Source organism: Trachurus trachurus (assembly GCF_905171665.1).
Source record: "Trachurus trachurus genome assembly, chromosome: 10".
Taxonomy (NCBI): Eukaryota; Metazoa; Chordata; class Actinopteri; order Carangiformes; family Carangidae; genus Trachurus; species Trachurus trachurus.
Genome location: NC_139894.1, coordinates 21,193,064 through 21,212,743, shown reverse-complemented (window position 1 = coordinate 21,212,743; position 19,680 = coordinate 21,193,064). Strand labels below are relative to the sequence as shown.

Sequence of the window (19,680 nt, the reverse complement as noted above, 5' to 3'; positions counted from 1 at the left end):
AGGGGAACAAAGTAACACAGACATCCTCTATTTGAAAAACACCACCAAATTTATTCACGAGTTATACAAGTTAAGATACATCATACAGTATATACAAAATCTCCGCATTAAAATATCAAAAGAGATAATAAAACAAATATTTATCTTTCTTTTTTTAATATAAAAACCTGCATCTTGTTACAAAATAGGCCAACGGCTTCAGACTGGCTTTAAGCTTCAAGTCAGCTATTAGGTTTCTCTTGTGAATGGTGATATTTATAAATTGGGGTGTGAGATTATTTTAAAAGAGCTGCATGTGCCAAGCATGTATAGGTTACCTATGTAAACCAATCCCTCCCCATTTGTAAATGCCTCCCTGTCTGTATGCAGTATGTGCTAGTTGTATGGAAACTGCTATGTGCACATGTGAGGATACATTTACGTGTGTGTATGTTAAAGATTTGCATTTGTGACTCTGGTACGCCACTATCAGCACACACTTTACACGTGTTGTTTGTGATGGTCAAACTGTGACAGGTCTCGTACACGCCTTTGACGGGACACACCATGCCTCTTCCTCTCAGTTTATTTCAATTTATAAATATCACTTTTGACTTAACATTTATGGTGTTCAAATCTCAAACCTTAATACCTGACCTCCACTCTGCTACAATCAGACGTTCCCTTTATTGTCATTAAATACACCCAGATGAGTGCGTGCTCTAAAGCTAACGGGCCACACAGATAATGCAGCAAGTCTTACATTTCCACAATATGACTGTGACATTGACAAAACAATCTTTTGCATTATCAAGGAGATACTCGCAGCAACATTTCTCCAGCAGTCCAGCAGTAATAACATGATAGTCCCAGTGTTGAATACTGGCAGCATGTGTGTGTGTGTGTGTGTGTGTGTGTGTGTGTGTGTGTGTGTGTGTGTGTGTGTGTGTGTGTGTGTGTGTGTGTGTGTGTGTGTGTGTGTGTGTGTGTGTGTGTGTGTGTGTGTGTGTGTGTGTGTGTGTGTGTTTGCTCTGTGGGTTACTGCAGTTTCATGCAGCTGTGTGGTACACATTCAGCCTGTTCTTCCAGCTCGGGGCAGGGGGTGCCAGCATTGGCCGGCCGTAAAAGGATGTAACGTGTGCGATGGCGAACCCCCCCTCTGGAGCAGGGACCCAGACATAAACCCCAGGATGACCAGAGAGAGACTTCACAGTCCAGTGGTGTCGCTGTGTGGGAGGGGAGTGAGAGATCAGAGAAGTACATGTGAGTCAAGAGTGAGGTGCAAAGACTACACAAGTATCACAGTTTCTTCTGTGTAGAGTGAAAGTACAGTTTATCCATTATAGTTTACAGACGCTTACCCTTTATGACTTATTGTGACCTTTGACTTACCAAACAGTAACAAAAAAACACATGTGTTCACTTCTAAATGTGTCTTGTGAGTGTGGTAGGTAAAGATCAACTGTCTATACTCTTAGTTGCAATATGGGAAATGGATCTAGTAATTTTGGAGTCAAAGGATTAAAGATCAGAACAGCTTGGCACTTCCTGCTTCAAGTTAGTGTCATTTACAGCTGGGGATAAGTGCTACATGATTTGAGTATCTCTTAGTTAGTTTAGTTAGTTATAGTTTATTTTGGACATGTTAAAAGAAATAAAACATAATACAGTAATGGACAGACATAACAAATAAAAACTTTGCAAAGACAACACATGAACAAAAATAAAATAAAATAATTGAAAATAAAGATAATTTGATTTTTTTTTTTCATATGCGAAAAGAAGTGGGAAGAAGTAAAACTTATTTACTCCCACCCCTTATTCATAAATTATCAAGCTTTCTTGTCATTATAATCTATTAACTAACTCTTCAAAGAGTGCACAGAGCTAATGTAAGAGATTACCTAATTGAAATGAATTGAATCAAGGGGACTGACACCATATCATAACTTTAGTGGAATACAATACAGTGCCATAACAAGTCCCTGCTGCCCCATTGATTTGACTCATTGTCTGGTTTAATTTCTGGTCCTCTCAGGTAAAACCTTTGGGAGCCAGTGACGTAGGGAGTCCTCTCGTCTTACCTGAGAAGCGTTGTGGATTAATAGAGTTAGGCAGGATATGATTGGACATCGGGGTTTGTTGGTCACGTGATCGGCTCTGGCGGCTGATCTTTATGCTGGCAATTGGCGGGAGTTCCTTTAAGCGAGGATAGTAGAAGGAGTTGGCGGGGTGGTTCGGCATCTGGGACGTGATCTGAACAAGTCAGCAAAGAACAGTGGAGCATAATTCACTGGGAGAGCCAGCAGGTTGTCAACACAAGTTCAAATAACACAATAGACCACTTTAAAGCACAAGTTGGAAAAGGATAGATGGTCTATTATGTAATAGAGGCCCTTTTTACTCAAATCACCTTAGGTCAGGCATGAGTGCCGCCAAGCAATCATTCAAGTGCAGACAGCTGAATGATGTCCCACTCCCATACTGCTAACCTATTTTAAGAGTAAGACATGCGCCAGCCACCTTGCATTGTCTCACCGTGAAATGAAAGCGAAAATGACTAAATGAATGAGTCAGTGTTTGAAGGCTTTTTTGGTTTTGTACTTGTGTGCTCACCTTTGTGATGTTCTCTTGGGGGACGGTGGGGAAGTTGGGAGAGGAGAAAGTGAATCCACTGTCTGTCCCCGCATCGTAAGGCTGGAGGTCAACGGTCACTTCCTGTTTCCACTGGCTGCCCTCGCAAAGGTTTACGCTGTCCACACCGACAAACCAGTCTGGGCTGGGGATTATCTTCACCATCAGTGACAGCTATTGATCAGACGGACAAAATGCAATTTGTTCAAACCTGACCGACTAAGGAAACTTGAGCTCATGGTTAAAACAGACAATGGAGAGAGCAATAGCCTACCTGATAAGATCGATTACCTATTAATCAGCCCAGTCAGCTCATCAATTGAAAGCATGACTAACGACTGAGGAGCCACTGAACTCCCTAAACTGAAGAGCATGAGGCCGTTGTAGCCATGGTTGCATCATGGCTTGAGTAGTGACTGCGTGTGTTCACAGCTTTGATCCAAACTGAAATACCTCAACAACTATTGGACATATTTCCATGAAATTTGTAATAACTTTAAACTGTATACCTGCTGTGGACTCTGGTGTCTTACTCTCTTCTTCCTCATCTTCAAAGCCACAATCTGAAGCTTATATTATGTTCTTCACCAAAGATCATAGCTACAGTATGTATGTGAATACTCATATTCAGCTGATGAGTTAAGGCAAGGCAAGGCAATTTTATTTGTATAGCCCATTTTTACAAACAGTTTGTCTCAAAGGGCTTTACATGGCATTAAGGCAGCTCTCTCTCCTTCCTTTTCCTTTCACCCTTGATTTCATTTAATTTGCAATAGCTTATTTGACATTCAATCCTAGTGGACACTCACAGCTGAACTTGTTGTGGAAATGTTTAGGCCACCACAACTGAAAACACTTAAACAAAGCTTTGATTGTTTTCATGGCTCCGATCGAGGGTCTCCTGGCCTCTGGAGATGAAGAGTTGAACAACAGCTCATGGGAAGAGTAAAGGGGGAAAAAAGCATAACTAATGCATTCTGCCTCTTGTTTAATGATCCTATGTTGTGTAAAATTAAATAGGTTCAAGCTATAATAGTAAAACAGTTACAACACACACAAAGTGTAGTGTCAGGATTTATAAATTCTCACATTTACTAATGGAGGGACTGGGGACTGCATATGTGCGCATGCTTGCACCCACTCAGTTTCCTGTGCAGGGTTATACTGTGTCTCCTGTGTGATGGATGTTTTCCGAGAGCCAGTGACCTCATACAGGAAGCGGCCTGCAGGTCAGCACACGCTGGGGTGGCAGACGCCCAGAGAACAGCACATTTGAAAACGCCTCCTCACTAGTGGCCCTGTTTTGTTCGAGGACCTGTGCTGAGCTGAGGATAGGATGGGTGGGCTTGGACGGCCTTGGATGGCTATAGGAAAGGGTGGCCTGGAGTGCAACAGAGCACTGGATGGAAGAGTGCCGGAGCAGACATCAAACCAGCTCCTCAGGCAGAGCAGGCCACCCGGGGCAGGAGGCAGGTAGTGTCAGCGTGACACATGGCAGGGTCTGTTTCTTGCCCGTGACGCACAGCAAGAAACAGAGAAACCAAATCAGGCAGCTCTGTTGCCTTTAGGAATCCTCTGTTGATCCCTTCCTTCCTTTCTTCCCTCCTCTACCAGCTTCGCTCCCTCCTCTTGTCCTTTTCACTCTGAAACAGCGGTTTTTCCAAGAAGCCGACCTGCTATATCCATTGGGCCACTCAGCAAGGATGTCTACTCAGGGGTATCCCTCGTCACTGCTTTGAACCATCCATGATGGTTTGCAATATACAGGCCAGGAAGTATCTCTAGAGCGCAGACAGTTACTCAGAGCTCCCATGATCCCTCTCACTTTTTATCCATCCCAGCAAATCTTCCGCAGAGCCCTGGAGTCTGGAGAGAGTGAGTTGTCCAAGAAAACACGCACCTCAGTTCAACAGCACAAGCACCTTAATGCTGTGTTGCTGTCATCTCCTTCGCTGATCTTACAAAACACACAGACTTTACAACACCAGTTGGATCCTGGATGATACTTGTTTTGGTGTTATCAGTCTGTTTCCAATTACACGTTTAACAGCAATAGCAGGAGGACTCATGAATATGGAGATAGGAATCATATGTGTTTGGGATTTTTGCGGCATTGCGTATGAATGTTTTGGTTTGTGGGCAACATAAAAAGGATGGGATTTATAATCAGCGTGTGCGAGAGGGAAAGAAACAGGCAGGCAGGAAAGCAGAATAACAGATTAAGCTATCAGCAGATTCACATTATGTCATTGTCACGTTCGACACAAACACACAATAGTCATACCCTGCTCTTTTTTTTTTTTGGCCAATCCGTGCCCGCTAATCTAAAAACAGACAGACACATTTAAAAGCAGCCTCAGACACGACGGACTTAGACGTCGAGCTGTTAAGCTGGTGTCCATGACAAGTACTTACCAAAGATGCCCTCTGACAGGTTGTTTATGATTTTTAAGAGCCCTAGGGTTCAGGCAGTGGAATAACCAATAAACCAATGTAGGTCACCAGACTTTCAGACAGGAACACACCTATTTCTAAAAGCCCTATTAAAAATGTGCACCCCTCCTCTTCACCTCTTTCCCTCTCATCCATCAGCTGCATATGCTGCACACATAAAGGAATACTTTATTTCTACTTTTAAGTCTTTGACACGTTTTTCCACAGAGCTATACCTCATTCCTACCTCAAATACTTTGCCTTTCTCTAAGCCCTGGCCACAAATTTAGCCCAAGCCTGCAACCATGACCTTTGCTCCTAAACTCACTCGCTGTTCTGCACCAGTGGTACCCTGTGGTCCAGCAACGAGGAAAGTCATATCCTTGTCAGACAGTGTAAATCAAAGCCAAATCAAACTGGTATCATCCGCAGGTAGTCAGTGGTTTCTTTTTAGCACTATAGATGTTCTTGGAAAATATGCATTTGTTATGCCTACCTCAGTCTCCTGAAGCCTCACATTAATATTAGCCTCGGCTGAATGTTAGAATGCAGTTTTGTGCTACGTGAGGACTCTCAGGATCGCCTGCTGTCTCCTCCACTGTCATGTGAGGAAGCGGTCATTTAAAGGCCAATATGGTGAGAAAGAGATCATTACAGTGACCAATAACTCTTACCTAACTCTCTATGAATATTGAATAATGTATAGAACAGTCCTTAGACTTTGTCTTGGATGGTAAAGTTTGACATTTTGGGAATCATATCCACTTATTTACTTACTTGCTCAGATGTAGGAGAGAAAATTAAATTTGGAGCTGGGGTCATTAGCCAGCTAGCTTAGCATAAGGTTTAGCACCAGGGTGCTGGCTTGCCTCCGTCCTACGAAAATCAACCTATGAGCAACCATTTACGTCTTGAATAATAAAATGTATCAAAGTGTAAAAGAATGAACCAAAGAGTTGCAACACAACTCCAGTAGGTCAATACAGCAGGCTAACACAAAGCCTGGCCTCTGTTACCAACAACCACCCTTAAAAATGAAGCCAACACAGAAATACCAAAAACTTACACTTCTTTAAATTGACAATGGCTCTAAAAGTGAGCCCAATGAAATGAAATGACCAGCTTCACAGCAAAAATAGACTTTTATAGCCTGGTACAAAGAAATTAAATTGCTCCCCCTTCTCTACACCTGTTTGGGGGTTGAATTTTAAACACCAACCCTTAAATCACTCGTTATATTTTATTACGGCTTAAAGTTCTGCATAATTGAGTCGGTGGCATTTTGAGTGACAGGTGGATGAATGTATGTTTGGCACAAGCTGGGATGCACCAAAGTCTCTTGCTGTCCATTTTTGGATTAGAACTGGCAGAGTCAGGCACTGCAAGATCAAAGCTGCTTCACAGAAACCTATAACTGATGTAAGAGGGACTACATCCATTTTTATTTACAGTCCATGGTTTGGTGCCCTCAGGCTAAGCTAAGCTAAGCTAACCTCAGGAGCTGAGTTCAGTGGGACAGGAGGCAGACAGAGTGCAGACTGTGCAGGATGGATGTGGGCGTTTGTGGCTGCAGCACTTGAGCTAAACATAGTTTGACTGAATAGTGGAAAGAAGTGGTGATGTGTTTGGTCAGAGTGGATGAACGACGTTATGGGGAGGCCCAAGTCACCAAATGACTGAATAGATTGAGATTTATTGAGTCTGAGCATGTGTGTGCTTCTGTGAATGAACTGTGTTTTATAATTTTATTTGTTCCTACCAGTGAGCTCCGCGGCTGCATGAGCAACTCTGTGGAGCTGTGCCCGATGCCGTTTGGGATGCCGGCTGTTCGGTACATGGTGCCGACTGTGCGTTTCTTCCTGGCCTCCTTGGCCGCCTTCATCAGCTCCACCGTCACCCCGACTTCAGCAAAGCTCTGCACCCCTGCACTGGCTTGAGCGCCCTCTTCCCACAGTCGAAAATGGCGATTATGGCTGACCGCTGAAGGGAGAAAGGAAACACAAGGAAGGGGAGAGGACAGGAGTAAGATGCGTATTGACTGGAATGCATATCAATGTCAATGAAGTACCACAGAGCCTCAGCCAGACGGTGAGATCATTTCCACCACGGAGTCTGTTTGTGTTTCGACGGCTGCCTCCTACTTCCTGCACTTAAACAGAAAATGCTGAAGGAATTGCCCACATACGCGTCTTTGGAATCACTGCATGGTTATAGTTTTTCTCCATCTATCACTGATAAAACCACAACACAGGCTGCAGCTGACAGGAGATGGGTCAGGACTTCAGAGTTGGCAGAAAAACAGTGGACAAAAATAATACTTTAAACTAGCCTACTCTTAAAAGCCATATCTATACTTTTTCTTAACCTTTGGGGCCAACAGAGCCATTTGCTTCACATTCTCATATTCAGCTCCGGTTATCTATGAAATCTGTTTGGAATCAAGAGACTGATTTAGGTGAAACTATTTGCACCACAGGTTGTGGAGCTCGGTACTGAAAGCCACAGAGCCACTGGCCTGGGCCAGTGGTTTTAAGGGCAGAGTAAGGTTAGCCAGAAACACGCTGACAAATGCTCTGATGGTTCTGCCTTACCTCACTTTTCAGAGCTGCGTACAGGCACACACACAACCATGCATTTATACTTAAACACTCCTGACACATGTATTAACACACACACCACACCGAGCCACTCACACACACACAATGTGCACAGCGCACTTCACACACTATCTTGTTTCTCCCCAAACTGCCATTATTTATGCACTTAATTACATTTCCATGCTAACAAATTTCCCACCATCGTCAAGACCTTGAAACTCGATAATACATCACGTTTGAGCCCCACCAAGACGCTGAAGCCCACCTTCCGCCCTTCTTAAATTGCGTGCGTTTTTTCTTTGGCCATGACAAACTGCATACCCTCTTCCCTCTGGCAGTGTCCTCGGTCCCTCAAGCCCAGGTCTCCACAATTAAGCAACATAAAACCATAGCAGGCCCCCAAACCTTGAGACCTGTTGTGCTTTTCTTTGTGCCATGACAAACTCCATTTCCAATGTTCTTTTCGCCCCCAACCAGTAACTTGTCAGCCCACTGAGGACCGCAGTGTTTTTCTTCTCTTGTGACAAATCCCATTCCCTGTCCCTCGTGTCCACTGGTGCCCATTACTTGGGGGCCTTAAAAGCCATTATGGGTGTGTCAGATTCTCCAGTTCCTGTATTAATATGGAGTAAGTAGGACATCATTCTCTGGCAGGGCAGCAGGGCACCACTAAGAGAGCTGGAAACCAGACATAGCTGCTCCAACCATGGCTGCAATAGACTGTGTTGCACAAGAGAAAGTCCAACACAGATACACACATACATACATGCACACACATGTACAAACATCTGCCACCCATCCCTCTATTCTTCATGGCTTGGGAGAAAAGCAGTATAAAGGGGCTTGAATGTCTTCTCCTCCTCCTCCTGGCTCTGAGGTAAGCGGTCTGACCCCACCACACCCCGACTATCATCACCCACCTTCGCCAACCCCTGAAACCTCCACTCCACTCTTTACCGCCAACACTGTGGTAAAACAGCGGAAATGTGGGATTGAGTTGAAGAAATAGAGAAATATTAAAGATACTGCTAGACAGTAGTTAGAGAAACAGAGAGGGGGAGAAAAAAACCCCATCTGGTAGCATTTAAACTGTCTCTCTTATTGCTGTCTGCTTCTTGCTGCTTTGCTCGTTAACATCTCTCACCCCTGTGCATGTGTGTGTGTGTGTGTGTGTGTGTGTGTGTGTGTGTGTGTGTGTGTGTGTGTGTGTGTGTATGTGTGTATGTATGTAGACAATAAGGATCTAAACTTCTGACGCATGATGAGGCACAAAACATCTGTCAGTAGAAGAAGCAGAGGCTGAGTCACTGTCCCAGCCCTGTCCTCTGATTGGCTCCCACCTAAAAAGTTTACATCTGTGAACTTTGGTGGAGGTCGTATTAATAAACCCTATAAGTCCTCACTGCGGCTGCAAACCTGAAATAACAGTCCATATTAAATGGATTATTATCAGGCATTAGGGGTTAAAAAAAAAAAAAAAAAAATACATGAGAAATGGTTGAGTTTACAACAAGCAGTTTCTTTGTCCCGAGCAGCCTTTCTCACCTAAGAGCTTGGACCACTGCGCAGGGGGGCGGAACAGGGGATACTGCTTGGGGAAGGCCTGCGGGCTCCAGTGACCTGTAAAGACCAGGATGTAGGAAGCAGGACCCTTGGCTGTGCAATCAGTCCCATTGAGTGGTCGCAAAGGCCCAGCAAAAGCCAGGCCAAGCTTCAGAAGTACAAGGAGTAGCTGCTGCAGCCAACCACGGGTCAGGTGCTCTGATGACATCATCTGAAAGAAATGGAGAGAAATGAAAAATGGTTGTGTGAGTATTCCTTGCCCGTGGTATAAGGTTTGCACATGGCTGGGGGTTCCCGTACTAAGTTTTAGAAATATGTTTTTAAAATCAAAAGCTGCTGAAAAAAAATCCCCTCTGAAGTACACATGATCTTTGTCCATCGACGAGCAAATGAAAGAAACTTAACATGTACATTTAGGAAACCAAACCCAGACAATCCTGGAAAATCAGTATAAGAGGGGAAATTCCACACCCATGCCCTCATATCACAACACATTCATTTTATCTAAGAACAAAGCCTCTTGAACCTATTGACCCTCAAGCTTTTCTGTTACAAAAAAAAAACCTTCCTATTCTCCAGGGCTGGGCCTGAGTGTGTGTTGGTGCACAGCCAATCTGTGGCTACACGACAAAACGGTTAACATTCACCGCTGTCACGGTAATGTCTGCCACAAAAGCCGCCCTAAAATAAAACAACACGACTGACATCTCTGAGGATAGATGCAAATCCTGTCTGTACTACTGCTGCTCTACTGACCTCACTGACTGGACATCCACTGACCACTGGCTGCTGACTCAGACACACAAACTCCGTTAAGAGAGGCATGAGCTGGGCAATGGCACGTGCATGATAATTACGCAAAACACACATTTCAGCCTATTGTGCACGGCTGCAGAAAGGAACAGAGAGCATGCACTTGGGTTTTTGTTTGTTTTTATGTGTACATGCCCCTGAGATGAGTGCATCAGTGGGCGTTTGTGGATCTTATTCTTACAATGCCCCAGGAGATGAGAACAAACCAGAGACAGTCCTTTCTGCACTCCTTCCCTCTTTCCATCCCATCCTCCTCTCCACTTTTTCAACTCTTATACTCATAACATCTCTGCTTTCCAACCAAACTGTATCCGGCTGTGATGTGTGTTATATTAGATTAGAAAAAGAACTACATAAACAAAAATGTGATCTGGGAGCAGCACTGAGGTCGTTTACCCTAAACACAGCACAAGAAAATGCGATAAAGGTGATGTTATTTCACTTACGTCCTGTTTTATTGGCATGAGGATATGACAGTTTATGACTTGATGACAGATGAATTTTTCAGTGTAACAGAAAGGAAAGTATTGTTTTGTGGCTGCAGTCTTGTGTGGCGATTCTGTGAGTTACTATACTACTGTATAACTAAACCTTCAAGCAGCTGCAGAATGCAGACGGTTAAATTTGGGCAAGTCCAGCAGCACATGAACATACACACACACACACACACACACACACACACACACACACACCACTAACGCACATAACTTTCATGTCCTGCTGCACATTGTCCCTGAAATCTATTTCCAGAGGTCAGATAGTGTTACTCTGCCAATATAGCTGCAAAAATCCAACTCTGACACTTTTCTGACCGCAGCCTTATATGTCGCTGAGGTTTTCATCAATTCCCAGTCTCCATTAAATGTATATTAACCACTGCAGGATTTAACAGCCGGCCGTAAAAATACCTCAAGTATGGAGACACACAGAGCCTAGCTTTGATCTCACTGTTCAGTCATTTGATCATCTCACTGGCTGCTCTGCAGGAGGTGGATAAAGCTCCAGGTTGAGATACTTGGCAATGCAACTCGTTCCAAATAGTCATTTGACATAACAATCTCAGTCTCAGACTCATAATAAGACATTTTTAGACACACACACACACACACATTTCTGGTCAGGCGCTGTGGGCTCAGGTTAATGTGAGTTCAACACCTGGAGCTGGAGATTTTTCACATCAGTGTGTGATCTTAACTGCTACTGTCCTGTCTGCTCCGTCCACTACGTTTAGAATAGAAAAGGAGGTCAGTTCTGTCACAGGCTGCTGTAAAGATTTAGCTGTTTTTCTGTCTTTCACACACACACACACACACACACGCACGCACGCACGCACACACACACACACACACACACACACACACACACACACACGCACGCACGCATACATTCCAGACAAAGAAGATCAACATTTTTAAGTGGAAATTCACAGCATGCAATTTACTGGTACATGATTTCTCTTTTTCCCCCCAAATGATGCATTTCCGTTCAATTGCAAAAGTGAGTCTGATAGTGACTGTCATGCTGTCTGTTGCTATAACAACCATAGATGACCTTGTTCCGCAGAGACTTTAGTTCAGTAGGCCTTTTCCTTATGAACTCGTCACACTGACACTATCACACACTAAAGAGACATTTCTTGAATTCCCACTCTGACACACTGAACTTTATCAGTCAACACACTGACCTGAGACCAGCTGATGCCTGTGCTGCTGCTGCTGCTGCTGAAAGCGCATGCAGTAATATAATAATAGGCCATATGGGATTTATTGATGCATAGAGAGGGAGACACTTATTTTCAGTCGACATCAAGTTCATGCTCTCAGACACACATGCACTCGCAGCCACAGACCTGCTGTCATCAGACGGCTGAGACAGACACACACAGCAGTTTTTTCTGTCAGGCACAAGACACAATAAAAGCAGGGGGATGTGGTGTGGAGCCAAGTGCAACGGCTGCCGCCCTATGGGCACCTTCACTGTGTAATTACAGCAGCCTCATGCAGAGATAATGCACACACTGACTTCAGCTCATACACGCAGGCATGCAGGTATGCACGCACAAACGCAGATTTGTGCACACAGCAGGAGGGATGTTTATTTTTAACAAGGAGATAGCAGGGAGGTAATTTGCTGTTTTCACAATTTTTTGATTTTTTGTTTAATTTCTAAAGTGTATCTATTGATTTATTTATTGACCAAGTGCCATACACCGACACTTGGTCAGACAAGCATCACAACAGGAGGTGAGGAACCTGAACGTTTCTCATGCAGGCGGCGGTGATATCATGACCGCTGTAGGCAGCAGTTCAGACAGAGTGAAAAGTGAGGAGAGCGTGCAGATTTTGGTTTCTCTGACTGCAACACTTAACGAAAGCCACATTTTCACCAGTACCAGAGAGGATTGACAGGGCATGCATCTACCTGCAGATTGTAAATAAGTAGCTCTAATGCAGGTGAAGCAGCTGTGCAAATACATGCAATCATGTCAACACAGAGCAAGCTGAAATTTGATTAAGATGGAGGTTGAAGTCAGTGCCAATAGATTCATGTTCATATGACACCAAAAAAATTTAACGTTATATCACCAAAGATACAACTGCAGCAAAAATCCATCATTGTTTTCAAAAGAACAAACATGAATTCAGGGTTGGAAAACAAATTTCACCTTTTTTGAGCTACGATTTTGTAGAAGTCTCATTTGTATTACTTCATCTCTACTACACAATAGAGTACCCTTTTTTTACACACAACATGGAAAGCTAGCCTATAGTCTACGGTTGCTTTATACAAAACTAAATTCTCTATTTCTAAAGCACAATGAATGTTATAGATTTGAAAGTATATGTAAAAAAAAATAATAAAAAAATAGAGCCACCATGAAAATGATGCTTAGATGCATCTGTGATAATAATCACATAACATAACACAAAACATATTACTCATAGTGAGTATTTTGTAATATATTTGACAGGTTATAATGTATTTTGGTAATAATATATTTCATGCATGACAACCTTTTGAATGCAGTATTTTTTGATTGTAGTGAAGGATCTGGACCCTTCATCCACCACTGTGCTGCTTTTCCTCAAAAATACATCTTCCCAAGACAAAGGACTGAACTTCCTGAGTTTTATGATGCTTTAAAAAAAAAAAAAAAAAGCGAGACTTTGTGTGTGCAGAGAATGAATGGAGGCTCAGTGTGAGTCCTACCTGTACTGGGTCAGTCAGTGACAGAGAGAAGGACAGAAGGATACAGCTCCACTCTTCTTCTCTTCCTCTCTCCTGCAGCCAGCTGTCTGGTGCAGCCTTATCAGCCTTTATCCCTCTATCCTCTGTCTTTATCTCTCTCTCTCTAAAATTCTCTCCTCCTCCCTTCCCTCTCTCTCTCTCTCTCTCTCTCTCTCTCTCTCTCTCTCTCTCTCTCTCTCTCTCTCTCTCTTATTGTATCTCCTCAAATTACCCTCCTCTCTCTTTCTCCTCCCCCTCCTCCTCCTTTCTCCCCCTACCTCTCCTTGTATGGAAAGGCGGTTAACAGCCCAACTACTCTCCTCCACTGTCCCTCTCTTCTCTCCCTCTATCTCTCTCTCTCTCTTTTCAAGTCTTTCAGTTGCTGTGTAAACTCAGCAACCTCATTGCTGACAAGGTAATCAACACCACATTGGCTTCTCCTAACATTCACCACTCAGCATTGTGTATTTTCTTACCCCTGTTCTTCAGAGCACGCTGTCAGAGTTGAGAGGTGTAGCGTTGCTGAAGAATGGAAGTCAACTAGAAAGAGAAATGAGGGATAGGGCTTTATGCACGGACATGCAACCTGGAGAACAGACGGACGGAGTCTGGACCGAAACAAAAGTTTTTTGTTTTTTATTCATTTCTGCATCTAATTTACTGATTGGACACTGCAGAGAATCAAAGGGGTTTAAATGCTTGCTGCCCCCCCCACCCACTTCTCAAACAGTTCTTCTGTCCTGTGGCAGATCCAGCTGTGATCTCAGCTGAGGAACCCCTTATCCTTAGGTCAGAGTGCACAAATGTGTCTATGTGTGGATGTGTGTGTGCGTGTGTGTGTGTGAGACGTGTGGCCACCAGTTCCCACAGCTGGTACACACATGGACAACCAGGGAGGTTTCTATTACCGGCCGCCACTCACTTATCAACGTGTCAAGGCTCAGACTAAACTATGTGTGCTTGTGCATCTGTGTGTAAAACATTTTGTTACTTTTCCTTATTATTACCCACGGCTATGACATCACAAAGTCAGCCTGCATTTCAACAACACAACAACGTGTACACGCGCCTTGTCAGGGTCAGGCTTCGCCACCTATAGTGTGGACTAGGCACGGTTTAGCTCTATCAGCTGGACCCGGCTGACATGGAGCAGACCTAAAAGACGACTGCGCAACAGGAGAGCTGCAGACCTTTAAACCGACTCGGCCACGTCACTATGTGGCTCAACTGTGAAACTTCCAGGAACGAGTGGAGGCGAAGAGACGCAGACAGAGGAAGAGGAGAAGTGGGGTCAGATGTGGATCAGGTAACAATCTGGACTTTCTGTCTTAAATTAAACAATCACGTAAACAATCGCACCCCCTCTCCATATGCTTCTATTTCATCTCATCATCTCATTTTTCATCATGTCACAATTACTCACTCTCAGATCTATCTATTGGTCTATCTGCTGGTCTCTATAGTTGAAAGTAGGTTACAGGAAAAACCCCTACTCCCCTTCTGCTGCCCGCTGATTATGGCAGTGAGCTCAGCGTCCAGATTGACTCACGTTAATGGGAAATGTCTCTGACACACTGTCAAAGACACAGGTGTGCGTATGCGAGAGTGCACAAAATCACTCAAAATGTGAACTTGTGCTGGCAAATACACCAACTGACGTTTTGGACCAACTCATGTGTCTCGCAAACCTATACGGGAATTGTTGATCTACTTTGATTATTACAGCACACACATTCTTGATTTACGGTTAAACCACACTCTGTAATGCGCGTGCATGGACGCACGCCCACACATAAAAGCTGGCATTAGGATACCAGATATAGCAGGTTGCCTGGCTGACGCAAATCTCCAAGATAGCTGAAAGTTTTCTTTCTGTCAATCACGTGTTCACGTCAATGCTACAGGAGCCAAGTGAGTGAAGCAATGAGAGGAAAACCATGAGCTAATCACAGAGAGTTGGGCCAGGGCCATACTAGCTCCGGTGTCTCCACTTCACCGTCACAAAAACCCTCTAGACCTCTGAGACACAGACAGGAGGAAAGAGCAGCATTAGGAACAGATGGATAATATTGACAGTGAATTGTGACCCAATAATATTATAGGGGAATACAGGAAAAATATACAGACAGTTTAATAACACTGTCAGTCTGAAAACCTGCACAGGCTTTCATATTTTCACTGTTGAAGATGAAAAATGGATTTTAAATGAGCCAGCTTGTCAGCATAACTTCAACATCATTCTGGTGACCTGTTTTTATAAACTTGGAGATATAACTATTATTTTCATTTCATATGAATAATCTATTTAGTGTTTGCACATATGAATTGACTGTGTTTGTGTAGGTGGCTATGAATAGGATGCTTAATTATTGTCCACCTACCTGTGGACAGGTGAAAGAGCAGCACGTATCAAGATGGTTGGTGAAGCATCTGAGACATATCCTATGGGAGTTTATCTTGACCCCGCCCACAGGTTGACTTGATTGGTTCCTTATAGCTTTGTGACGTATGAAATCCTAGCTGTCCGAATCGTTTTTTGTTTTTTTCCTTATAAGATGTCTGTGACCAAAAAGCATAGATGTTAGGTTTGAATAAACAAACCGTATCTAATAAGGGACACACAAAATAACCAAAGACGGTTGGCTGGAGAGTCCAGGATAAAACTGAGCCCACAAAACAACGAGAAATCCAACGGAAAAAGGATCAAAAACTGCAGGAAAGCAATAAACTAACACAGAGAGGTAACTATGCAGCGAGAAAGCACCGGAAAAAAACGTACAGTGGTACTCACAAAGATGAACCAACACAACACAGAGGCTAAGTACGGTAGCCATTTGTCAAACAAGAGTAAGCATTTAGAGACCATTGTCAGCTGTGGATTAATACAGTTCTCATGTGTGCGCTCAAAGACTAATTTAACTACAGTGCCCATGTCAGTATAATCACATCCAATGAACTGTATTCTGCAATATCAACTACATCTTCTGGGATTTGTTAACAAGAGCAAATAAATAACAAGATACAACCAGAATTATCCTTTAATCAATTAATTTGGTCAAATAAAAGATGCAGTGCAGGATCTCTTAAAAAGGAAAATAAATCTGTTGCTGTCTGAAGCCGATGCGACATCTGAGTCTTTCAGCAGTTGGAATAATATTTAATCATTCCACAGACAAGTGGAGACAAATATTTATCCACTCAACTTTGGGATTGGTAGTCCAATCCCTCCAAGTGGGATAGGTCATCTGTCTGGAGACTAATTAATCACACAGGCATGTACGCACAAGCATGCGTAAGCTGACACACACACACACACATCCTGATTTGTCAAACTGTTCTTTCTCCCCATCCAAGCTCAGCTATCTATTTATGTCCTCGTCTCTGGACCTCAGTTTTCTACTGTTTTTGTGACTCAATCACTAAAACCAGTAGAAGGTAAAGTCATGAGTAGATGAATACTCATAAATAAACAGTACAGGAACTATAAGACCCCCGTGCTACTGGTTTGGTTCCCAGACCTCCTTCTCCTCTTCTTCAACTAAACAAACAAATAAAAAAAATCTGGCTGCACAGCAAGGAGGCTGACAGGGGTAATGTATGGCGCTGGGAGAGGTGGATGATGCTCCACTGCACTATGTTGCACATTCCCGAGAGGGTCTTTGGAAGAAATGTGCAGGAGTGTGTTTGAAGTGTGTGTGAATCAGGTCTGTTAAAATACTGCTTGCATCCTGGGCCTCTTTCAACTATAACGTGCTGTTATGTAATGTCTGTCCTTCACTTAAAAACTGGCAAGCACTGTACGTGACAGTGTCGACTCCACGTATCCACAGATAACAAAAGTGGTAAGTGTTCGTGTTAACACTGAAATATCAGTCGGTTTTGGGCTGGATGGTCAGTTCACCACTTTGGTCCAGACTAAATATCTTGACGACTTTTGGATTTATTGCTCTTTTGTACGAACATTAAGGTCTCTGTCATGAATGAATTCTGCTGTCAGTTATTTCAGACAGCAACAGGCTAATTTGCGCATCCCATTTTTTTTTAACACCCCAAGAGACACATTGAATGGTTTGACAAACTCTTTTTGATAAAAGCCTCTCCTCAACAGGCCATGTGCCTTTTAATGTATAAAATCAACTAAATCCTACCATTAGCCTGCCAACATACTCCCAGTGATAACGCCAACTGGCCACTGTTGAGCGGTCAGAATAACCATGTTCACTATTTTAATTTAACAGCATGCTAGTATGAACGCTAAAGTCAGACTCTCTCTCCACTTCTTTACACTTGTGTTTGTCAAAAAGCACAGCATTGTTATTTTCTATAGATATTGTGATAAAATTATTATTGTGAACTTTCTTTTAGCCAGAATAAGTGTGTAGTGAAAATCTGATATCCCTCTAGCATAATAAACTTGAATCTAAACTGCTAATGGATGGGTTGTATTGAGGGATGTAAATGCATGAGGTTTAACAAGGAAGAAGAAAATGTTATCTCTGGCTCTGCTACAGTTTTTCTACTTTTTAACTGCCCATGAGTCCAACAAAGGAGAGCTAAATTGGTGCGCTGTGTTTGTACTAAAACACATCGGTGCCAGTCACAGGGCTGAAAATAATTATTGGATGACGGTGAGGACTCCATGGCACCCTGACACCTGAGGGTGCCAGCCTTGAGCCTGGGCTTCTAAAGCCAGCGCTGGAGAGTGGACCTCAGCTTCCAGTCCCTTCACTCCATTTTAAGAGCAGACTCCCGGTTATGTGCATGTGGTAGCAATTTTGGGGCTGATAATACCCCACCCTCCTCTGCCCTGTGGGTCTATACAGAAACCCCCTTTCCCATACTCCCCACCTAGTCTGCCCGCTCGTAAAACTGTGCCCGTTCTGGCACCACATAACCCCTCATTGCCATATAAAAGAGCTGACGAACTGTATAACAAACAATTTTGTTAATAGCTAAAGCTCCGTAAACATATCCTCAAGCTGCCGAGTGCAATCAGTAGGACTACATAATGGCAACTGGCATTAATTGTCATTAACCTCTTAATGCACGCCCCTATTTTTCATGTTTTTTGCCATAACGCCATGCCCAAGTTGTGAGCAGCACAGATCCCACATAGATTAAGATTCAGAGATGTGCCTGGTATCATTGTAAAGGTAACACTCTCAGGATTACTGTTAAGGTGTTTTTTTGATTCTGTGACTTTACTGACAAAAATGGCAAAGGTTAGAATGATTAAATTGTTTCCCCGCCCATAGGTTTGCCTATAGAATGACATGGGTACAGACATTCAGGGACCTCTCAGCAGGCTATAGACACAATTAGGCCACAGCCACAGGTCTTGGCTTCCTGCAGTCCAAATTTCAAGTCAAAAGACCAAAAGAAACAAAAAAAATACAACCGCTAAACTCCTGGCGCGCAGTAGAGGGCGCACCCCTAAAAGCAGTGGATTATAGAACTATACGCCTATCTGCATTGTGTATTTCTATGCGGCGGAGCGGGTGGCGCGCACGTCGGATACACGGGGGTTTGTTTATCAGCAACCAAACGTGATGGCGTAGTGTCATACACTGTTGAAAACCTCAGACTATTGGCTAAAAGGTTAACGGCTTCATTTCACGGACAATTTCTATTGGCTCAAGCAGCTGTCAATCAAAGTCACGTTGTCAGTCTCATCGTCACGTGTCCTCATTGGCTTTCGAGACATGTCCCGGCTCATCCTCGCCACCGATTGGCTACTGAGTGGTGTCGTTTGAAGCAGGAAGACCTCACAGATGTAAACATTCAGTCACATGTAATCACAGATCGCCGTGCAACTCGTAAAATGCGGTAACGGGGCCGGTTTTTGTTTTGATCCGCGTGTATTACGTTACGCATTGGACTAAACACATGGACATATTGAGGAAAATACTTCGGTTAGAAGGAAACGGATTTCATATTTCACAAGCATGGGTACTTGGCAAGCTGTACAAACGGTCTTGTGTCATAAGATGGTCGCTGTAGATCAGCTGTGGATAAAGGGAAGACTTGAAAGGTATGTACGCATCATACGTTAGCTTAGCGGCTAGCCGACCTAACTGCTAATCCTGTTAGGGCTGTGAGCAACCAAAAAAATCATGGGTGGTCTTGAATTGATCGGGGCGATCTAAGCTTTCTAACAATGTATAACATGAATATATATGCTTAAGGGCTGCTGTTAAAAATGTTCGGGAGTAATTGATGCTAGCGCCACCTTCTGGAGCCGTACCGTGGGCGGTACGGCGTGCGTTAACTGGTTAACTCACTGACCACCATAATCAAGCACAGAAACTTTTACAAATTAAATAACCAAAGACAGAGTTGCACGGTCAGTACAAAATGATTCCTACAAACTGCTACTTCAAAAATTAAAAACAATGAAGCAAATGTGTAATTTTTAAGATTTTATTAAAATACG

The 19,680-nt window shown here is 43.4% G+C and overlaps 1 protein-coding gene across 1 annotated transcript; it reads right to left on the bottom strand.

Moving 5' to 3' along the window:
- Positions 1 to 1,017: 1,017 nt before the first annotated feature.
- spon2a (spondin 2a, extracellular matrix protein) lies at positions 1,018 to 13,349 on the bottom strand (the record flags this gene model as incomplete). Its single annotated transcript, XM_083980605.1, has 6 exons — positions 13,230 to 13,349; positions 9,189 to 9,417; positions 6,806 to 7,026; positions 2,596 to 2,787; positions 2,064 to 2,235; positions 1,018 to 1,205 (listed from the first exon to the last, which is right to left on the bottom strand). Exons 2-6 carry the CDS (start codon positions 9,415 to 9,417, stop codon positions 1,018 to 1,020), a joined length of 1,002 nt encoding a protein of 333 aa, XP_083836731.1. The 5' UTR covers positions 13,230 to 13,349.
- Positions 13,350 to 19,680: the final 6,331 nt, after the last annotated feature.